Genomic DNA, 9,480 nt, shown 5'->3' with positions numbered 1-9,480 from the left:
TGACTTCTGACTTCCGACTTTTGACTTTTGACTTTTGACTTTTGACTTTTGACTTTTGACTTTTGACTTCTGACTTCTGACTTCTGACTTCTGACTTTTGACTTTTGACTTTTGACTTTTGACTTCTGACTTCTGACTTCTGACTTTCTCTCTTCTGACTTCTGACTTCTGACTTCTGGTAAGGACGGGGGTGTTTTTCCTACCTCGGAGGAATTTCTTGTTTTTTCTGCACTAGTCTCCCCTGGATCAGGTCTCCTATACGGTGGTTGGCGACAATTTACGTGGTCAAAGGGAGGCACGCCTGTGTGGGACTTTGCTGTGTGAGATGATGCATGGTTATCTCCCTTAATAACTGAATCGTTCGACGTCTTTATCTCATCTGACCTACAGAAAATTGTGATAAAGGTGGGGGAAATAAATTCGTGTTTGTTTGTACTTTGTGTTTGTTTATTTATCGTTGCACGAGAATACGGAAAAGGCTTGAATGGGTTCTCCCTTTAATGGGAAATTTTCCCCAATTCTATGGCCGGTAACGACTGGCTAAGGGGAGTAAGAAAAGTAACGATTAGCCGAAGAGAGCTTTTTCGAACCAAATGAGAGAGAGAGAGAGAGAGAGAGAGAGAGAGAGAGAGAGAGAGAGAGAGAGAGAGAGAGAGAGAGAGAGAGAGAGAGAGAGATTGGTTATTATTGTTTATAGGAGGAGGAGAGACAGAGAGACAGAGAGAGACACACAGAGAGATACAGACAGGCAGACAGACCGACAGACAGACAGAGACAGACAGACAAATAGACAGACAGACAGGCAGACAGACCGAGAGACAGACCAAGAGACAGACCGACAGACTGACAAGACAGACAGACAGACAGACAGACAGACAGACAGACAGACAGACAGACAGATAGACAGACACATATAGACATACAGAAAGAAAACCGGACACAATACATGCATATCGCGCATCTGAACAAGCTGCTTTAAATATTGCTGACTTGCCTGACACTAATGCTTGCTAACCCAGCCTTGTGCCCTTTAAATCTGAACAGAATAAACTTTTGCTTGCTCTTCACTAACCAGAGGTAACTCGATAAAGATCATTTCAAATAATAAATCCTTTCTGACTGATCCGTGTGTCTGTCACTATAAAAAAAATTTGACAGCATTGTTATAGCTGTACAAGTCCCTTTCATTCCTGGAATGAAACCCCCAAAGGGTAAGTTTCAATGCTTTCATATTTCAGCAACACAATGCACCGGGCACACCTTGTCAGGACTGCGATGAAAGGCTATACTGTGAGACGCATCGACAAAGAACCCCAAAACGAATGCTTGCAGTTCAAAACTCCCATAGAAATGTTCAGTGTATAAGACTCATTCCTAGACGATAGCAACGTTGTTTGGAACCGCCTGGGTACGTAGACGTGCACTCTGACATTGGGGGGAATTATTTCTTTTGCAACGGCTTGAAGTCGTCTTGTGTCTGTTCAGCATATGCACACGGGGCACTTATTACTTGCCATTCCAGCTTGTTCACACAAACAGCAATACGATTAAGAATCTGCGAAGAGGCTTGTGGTGTGAGTTCATCACAACAAAGGCAGGTTTCAACTACTGATGGTAAGTATGAAAAGCTGTCATTAAATTACTGACACAGATTCTTCGTTCACTTTCTTGTCGGGGAACTAAAAGAAAACACGAATGGTATGTTATTGGAGCTTGATACACAATTAACATACATGTTTCCATCACCAACTCCAATAACGTATCATTCTTGATAATACAATTCCTATAACATATCATTCTTGATAATATAATTCCTATAACATATCATTCTTGATAATACAATTCCTATAACATATCATTCTTGTTTTTAGTTTTGTTTCTGTATGTTGTAACAATGGCAGTCTAACTGTTATTAATTTTTGATTGTCTGGGAAGTGTTTGTGAAATGTGACCAAAAAGCAAACAATTGAAGGTTGCATTTGTTGTTGCAAACATCATCACTTGTTTGTATACATAATGTAATTGCATGAATTATGAATGAACTGTGTCAAAACGACCTAACGTCCCTTTATTGTGTTAGATAATGTGTTGTATGTATATCCACTTTTATAGTCGTTATCTTTGATACATATGTTACGTAGATTTCCATTGGTCAATTGGGCAGAACTGAGCTCATTACAAAAGTGATATCGACGACATTTCCGTCGATATCAATTTTGATATCAACGACCTCTTTATAGCTTCCCCACTTCAAAAACAAAGACACCTACATTTGGGTCAACTTTATGTGCAGACCCAGAGACGGAAGCCATGTCCCACCCCCGTGTCATCACAATGGCACGTAAAAGACCTTGGTCATTCTGCCATAAGTGCAGGTGGCTGAATACACCTAAACACGCAGACACCTGGGTAGCGCGACTCCGTTGCTGCTAGCTTTCCACTGGGAGGAAGCGACCCGAATTTCCCAGCGATGGGACAATAAAGTAATGAAAATGAAATGAAAATGAAAATGAAATTTAAAAACAAAGGAATATATATGAAAATGCAATTATGCCAGAATTTAGTTGAGCAAGTGACTAATTACTTTTTGAAAGAAAAGACATTTGGAAATACTGGAAAGTACAAGAAAAGAGTGAACAAAAAGAAATAATAATCAGAGGGAGGGATATGGAACAGCCAAAACTGAGACAAATACTTTGGTAATTTCTTTACAGTGAATACAAAGTGTCCAGAGAAATAGCAATATATCTAACATTGACGGACTGTGTGATGATATCTTCTGCTATTGGTCTGTTTCGACCGTGATATCAAAATCTCGACCATAGCAGAAGATATCATCACACAGTCCGTCAATATTGGGTAGTATTATTTGCCTTAGCGGTTTGGCGTGAAAGCACTTTTTTCGGGCTGGCTTGAGCTGGGAGGTTTATTGTCGTTCACAATTTAGCTCGCAATGAATTTGTCAAATTGTGCGTGCATTTTAAGAGGTCAATGGTTTTTCTTTTTGTAAAATTTCAGAAAAATGACATTACTCTGAAAACATCAAACCACGTTCATATGCACATTATATTTTCAAAACTGGCGTTACGTTCGTTCCCAAAAGTGATACCAATTGAAATACTGACTTATTTTTCTGTGTGAATTACGTTCAGTTTTGTGCCGCAGCAAGTCTCTTGCAATGATGATCAGTTATAGCCTGATCACTGAATTCAATTATCGCAAAGTTCCCAATTTTGTGCTGGAACCATCTCAACCCAAAGTGACCAAATACCATACTTATGTATTGTGCGGTATTATTAAACCTCACTCGCGATGACCTACTTCTATGAGTAGTACCTACTTCTATGTTTACTTTTAACAAGCCTTTCCCTTTAAACAAAATCTGTTCCTTCAAATTTCTATGACTTTCATCTCAGGTTAGAATTCTTCATCGCTTAAATACTAGCTCTCGTCTCGACATGCAATTTTGTTTCCTGGCCAAGTTTTACAAAATTGATCCTGTTGCATGTCTAAGGACCTAACGTTCTTTTTTGTAAGCGTCGATGTTATTTGCAAAGCAAATGTGCATTAAAAACCCAAACCTAGATTACGCTGAAAGCAAACTTCAAATGCACATACATGTATAACAAAAGCAAACAATGAAATGAATGCATGGTATTCAAAGTCGTTCCCAAAAAGTTGACTCAGCAGAAATGTATGATAGCGTCATGATCGAGACCAGTTCAATCATTCATCGTAGAATGTTGGTAACGCTCCGTAGGAACGCTAGGCTATGAATACTCCTTATACTTGACAGACGGAAACTAGGTGGCGTAGAATAGCCGGAAACATCAATATTATATTATCAATACTATCTCTATGTATAATCCTATGTTAAAGAACTACCTTAGTTTGTAACACAAACAATTATTTTCTCAGAGAGTATTAGTGTTAAAGTAACCTGCCTTCATATCATGTAAATCACAATAGATCTATCCAGAAGTTTACATTTGTTTGTTTGTTTGTTTGTTTATTTGTTGCTTAACGTCCAGCCGACTACGCAGAGCCATATCAGGACGAGGAAGGGGGGGATGAAGGGGGCCACTTGTCAAGCGATTCCTGTTTACAAATGCACTAACCCATTACTTGTGTCCCAGCAGGCTTTAGTAAAACTAAATTAATACCTACTGGAAGATTACCAGTTTCCAGTATGTTAAAATAGGCTTAACCTATCTACTGCTGGACTTACATCAGAACACTAACAGATTAAACTATACATGAATCGCGAGACAAGCGGCAAGAGAAGAGATTTTTGGAAAAAATACAGGTGAATGAGCAAGAAGGCAGAAAAAAGAAAAGAATTCATGAAGAAAAAGAGAGCATGACAGGAAAGAGGAACCAAAAATCTACCTAACAGCAAACTAGAAAGCTCCTGCGGTTCCAAAAACAGGAGGGGCCTTTAATTTCATAACCGCAGTGCCCCACTGCGGGAAGAAGTTTACATAATCCTTGGACTCATACCGAAAGTCAGCAACCTGGCTGTTTTGTGCAAAAGGAAGATTGTGTTGCTGAATCTGTATTGCAGAATGACACGGGTGTCAATTGCAAAATTAAATCAGCAGAAACTTACACTTCAAAACAGCAGCCAGTTGTTTTTAAATTTTTGTGAAGATAATTATTTCAAATGGCATGGATGCTCATTTCCGAAGCAAAAACCTGGATTACTCTTTGGTGATTTACAAGATGGTGTACACAAAAAAGAGAGGTAATTAAGGTATCTTAAAGGCATACTAACGCACTCCCGTGTTTACAAAGTGTAGTTTGCCCACAATCGATGTCAAACGCACCATAAGACCATATAATGACGATATGTCACCATGCGCGGACCATAATACATGCATTACAGCTTGTTCTAGCCTCTGAAAAAGTGAGGATGTCAACAAAGCCGCGGTGTTAGCTCCCTTGCATCAACGTTACATGTGTTGCCAAATCTATAAATAGGACCATCTAGATCAAAATAAAAATTCAAATATCTCAACATTTAAGGGCTCCTAGACCACAATATTTTGCAGGGAACTTAATTTAGTCTGTCTCCAGCTCTGGGTAAAGCAATTAGCGTGTATATTCATCAGCTTTCTATGCCTTTAAGTCCGTTCATGTAAAACCGAAACGATAAGCTATGACGTTTCAACTCCAGGCACTTAACAAAACGCTCATGTTTCTCTTTCAGCTTGCAAGAAACTGTTGAGTGAAGCACATCAGAGGAAGACCAGCAGATATGGCCTCAGCGTCAGTGACCGAGTCCTTCATTTGCCCTAAATGCTCAGGCATATTTGAGGATCCAAGAGTGCTTCCTGGGTGTCTTCACACCTTCTGTGTCAATTGTATACAAGGAGTTGCAGACTGTCACCAGGGTAGACCCTTCCCCTGCCCTTCCTGTCGCAAGCAGACAACGCTTTCGTCCGGTGGAGCTGCTGCGTTACCGACAAACTTAAACATTCAATCGGAAGACATAGTCAAAGCTCGTCAAGGAGTATTTCAATGTGAAATTCATCCAGATCAGCAGCTTAGCATGTATTGTGAAGACTGCCAGACACTGTTGTGTGTGAAATGTGCTTTATTGATTCATAAAGAGCATAACCTACAAGATTTGCCCCAGGCGGTTACTGACGCTGAGAAACAACTGAAAGAAAATACACACCGGATTAGGAGAGCTTCAGAAGAGATCCAGAGCAGAATCAAAGCAACAACAACAGAACAACGGACGCTTCTGGGCAAGAAGAAAGCAGTCGAAAACTACATAAAAAGCAGGCACGCAACTGCTATTGCCACACTCAACAAATATCTGGAAGAAACGTTGACTTCCTTGAAAGAGACTTGTGATCCATTAGAAAGTCGCCTGAAAGCAGATCTGAAAAAAGAAATACAAAACATGCAAGAAATAAACCAGCTTGAAAAAAAGCTTCAAGGCGCCTTGAATAATCACATTGATTGCAATTTGGTTGAGGTTGCAAAAGATATGAGAGAAGGCCAGGGAAGCATGAACGTCATAAGCAGGCTGATACCAGAAGAGAGGGAGACATGTGTTCGCCCAGTGCTCCGCTGTGACATATTACCGGAAGAGCACATGGCCAGACATATACAGGACTATTTCGGTAGTGTCCACGAGATGACCATGACGGTTCGAAAGAGCGACGAAACGAAAGTTGAGCGCTTCGGTATTGCTGAGGATCTAGGTACGGAGGTCTTCTCCATGTGCGTAAAAGACAACGGAAGTTTAATCGTGTCTTACGCATGGCGAAATTTGAGCAACTCGGAGGTTTCCGAGCAATTTGACAGCAACGGTTCTTGTGTGTCTTACTTCGAAGCATTGCGTGGCAAGGTGTCTCTTAAAAGTATGGGGAAATCACTCATGCACTACGCTCAAAAGGAAGGCTTGTTTACAACATTCTCAAAATCAAAGGAACATTTTTCTTTACACTACAACCTGTCATCAGGCACGGGAACTGTGAAGAACACCACAGTTGCGACTAAAACACCCTTTGCCGCTGAAGACGAGGCAGAGTTCACCTTTCAGTGCGGTCGTCATCGTGCTTTTGACGTGGACTCCACAGGCCGGTACTTTGTGATTGTCGAGGAGTCTCAGACCTCAGAGTCAGACCGGAACGTGCGCTTGTTCAAACGACCACAAGAAGATACACCGGCGAGAGAGAGTCAAGATCCAAATGAAGACGGGTCTGCTCTCTTACATCCACTTTACACTCCACTAGGTCAATTAACCTACAGCCCACCCAGTCAGCCGTTCAAACCATCAGACGTATGTTTCTACAAAACAGACGTCCAAGAGGTCCTCCTCATTGCCGATGAGATCAACGACGCCATCCACGTGGTTCGCGTGATGTCCTACAAGCTGGAGTTTGCTGGCTACCTGTGTGCCGGTCACCCGCTGCTGGTCCAGCCCACGGCCCTGACTGTGGACAGCAGGAACAGAGTGTGGGTCGCCTGCAGGGGGAGGGTCGTCCTCATTGTGGAACCTGACCTTTCACGTGGTAACTCTTTGCCTGATGTGGACATATGCGCCACTTCATGAAATGAAATATATGCTCTTCGTCTATGCCAGCGTCATTCAGTCATTCAAAACATGACGATTTTGACGGCTCGTGGGTTATACGAAGCTATGACTTTGGCTTCCGATTCCAGAGTAAAGCTACACGGAGGGTGGCCCATCTCTTTCTGAATACACCAAAAAAAATCAAAAACTGAGTGGGTTTCCTGCAAATTAGTTACAATCGTGATTTGTGAGAGAGGACGAGACAACACTACTGAGACGCACAAGACACTTTCTAGGTACAAGCTAAAACCCATGAGCAGAGGAAATGGACTGATGTTTAGATTTTAAGCTATTCAAAGTCTGTTTGGTCTGATCCATGAAACTACTTTATACTTTTGCAACGTTCAAAATGGGAATGGATGCTAGTAGATACCATGAATAATCACCCTGACTGCTTCATGTGTAGATTACGAGATTTGTGATTAATTAATTTCGCAGATCCACTCTATTCTCCTTCAAAAAACATTTTTTTATAACAAATAAAATCCCATATCTGCACAGGAAGCACCCATGTCGTTTATTTGTGGTATGTATCAAAGTGGACGGGTGGTGTTTTTATTCTTTTTAATTTTTTTTAAGTACATTGTGTTTTAATGTTATTGGTCAACACCGTATTAGCTGGTCGAACCCGTTCATTTCAGCGAGTGTACTTCAGTTGTCATTGTGCGATGTGTGTGCAATTGTCAAGGAAGATATGAATGGCGACTGCATCATGCGATGTGTGTACAGATGCAAGTGGCTGGCATGCAGATCTACTCTGACATCCATCGAGGCCACGAGTTTGCCAACGAGATGCGGCGAGTGATGGTGTTGGCAAATGTAAAACCCTGTGTAAATATGAGTGTCTTCACTCGACGGACTGTGCCCATGACCTTCTCGCAATAGAAACAAGAATTTTAAGCACTGGGTGGCTGTGTCCTTCTGCATGTTGACACTTTGTTGATAATGGTTTACTTTTTCTTTTTTTACACAATAAAGCTTTCGTCTGTTGAGTTTTTGTCCTTCCAATTTCTATATTTATGTCTGTCTGTCTTTCAGTTCTGTCTGTCTATCTGTCTATCTCATTTCCTGGCTGTCTGGTTCGCTCTGTCTCTCTGTGTCTCTCCCTCTATTAAAATGCTGAAGAGACAATAAACAATAATAACAAATCTCTCTCTCTCTCTCTCTCTCTCTCTCTCTCTCTCTCTCTCTCTCTCTCTCTCTCTCTCTCTCTCTCTCTCGTGTGTGTGTGTGTGTGTGTCAGGGCCGGACTACCGGGGGGGTTATGGGGATTGCGCAACCCTCCCCCCCCCTAGCCTAAACATGTACCTCACTTATTTAAAACATTTTTTATTATTGTTTATTTTATGCCGTTTCATGCAAGGAGCGACCATTTTCCTATCTCAGAATATGACCTACCCATCAGCTTCAGGGGGCGAAGCCCCCTGACCCCCACAAGGGGCTCTGCCCCTTGACCCCGCCAGGGGGAACATCCCACTGGCAACCTCCCCCCTCCTCTTAGCCTAGTCCGGCCCTGTGTGTAAAAATGTAATCACCTCTTTTGCCTTTTATGTCTTCATTCCACATTCGTCCCCCAACAGTCTCCTTCATAAGAAATGCGCACGACAGGCTACTTTAAAGACGATTTATTACGCCTGTTGCAATAAACACGAAGTGCGACGAGGATAAACCAATGGTGTGTTTTTCTCAGAAAAAAATCTCTACGCTGCGTGGGTCCAGTCCCAGGCAGGGCTTTTTTTCCTTCTTTTTCTTGGCTGACTTCCAAGCCAACGAGATATTAATTTTCCCCGACAGGCTAGGCAGGCTGTGTGAATAGTTTAAATAGCATTATTATTCTCCGTTCTTGTTGTGTTCTCTATGTGTCACTTTAAAAAGCACAAATAACCATTACACGGATTTATGCTATTGAATTTTTGTTGGTGGTGTGTACTGATAATTTTCACTAAAATGTCTTAAATCGTTAACAGGCATGTTGGAAACGTCGAAGTGAACGTGTGTGTGTGTGTGTGTGTGTGTGTGTGTGTGTGTGTGTGTGTGTGTGTGTGTGTGTGTGTGTGTGTGTGTGTGTGTGTGTGTCTGTCTGTCTGTCTGTCTGTCTGTCTGTCTGTCTGTGTCTGTGTATGCTCTTCATGTAAAACAAATATGTTGACCCATTGCAGAACGACGGAGGGAGCTTAAATATAAATGTTTCATGTAAACTAGTGGGGTGGCGGTGAGAACTGCAAAACAAAACAAAACAATTATGTCCACATTATGAGGGCGCGCGAAGAATCAGACGTAACGTTTCAGATGCGTAACACACATAGGCTATAATTATTTGATCCATGTGTTGAAGTTGACACCTGTTGTTTGGTTTACCTTTATACCGACGGTTTTCGCTATAACCTGGA

General features: G+C 41.6%; 1 protein-coding gene across 1 annotated transcript; it reads left to right on the top strand.

Moving 5' to 3' along the window:
• Positions 1 to 1,371: 1,371 nt before the first annotated feature.
• LOC138953653 (uncharacterized) lies at positions 1,372 to 8,261 on the top strand. The gene is made up of 2 exons (XM_070325533.1): positions 1,372 to 1,614; positions 5,210 to 8,261. The coding sequence occupies exon 2, from the start codon at positions 5,258 to 5,260 to the stop codon at positions 7,067 to 7,069; it is 1,812 nt and encodes a 603-aa protein (XP_070181634.1). The 5' UTR covers positions 1,372 to 1,614; positions 5,210 to 5,257; the 3' UTR covers positions 7,070 to 8,261.
• Positions 8,262 to 9,480: the final 1,219 nt, after the last annotated feature.

The sequence above is a fragment of the Littorina saxatilis genome, linkage group LG17 (genome assembly GCF_037325665.1).
Source record: "Littorina saxatilis isolate snail1 linkage group LG17, US_GU_Lsax_2.0, whole genome shotgun sequence".
Lineage (NCBI taxonomy): Eukaryota > Metazoa > Mollusca > Gastropoda > Littorinimorpha > Littorinidae > Littorina > Littorina saxatilis.
Note: the sequence above shows the minus strand (reverse complement) of the source record. Positions and strands in the feature narration are given on the sequence as shown.

Coding starts and splice junctions, on each gene's coding strand:
- LOC138953653 (XM_070325533.1), top strand. CDS start 5,258: ATGGCCTCAGCGTCAGTGACCGAGTCCTTCATTTGCCCTAAATGCTCA.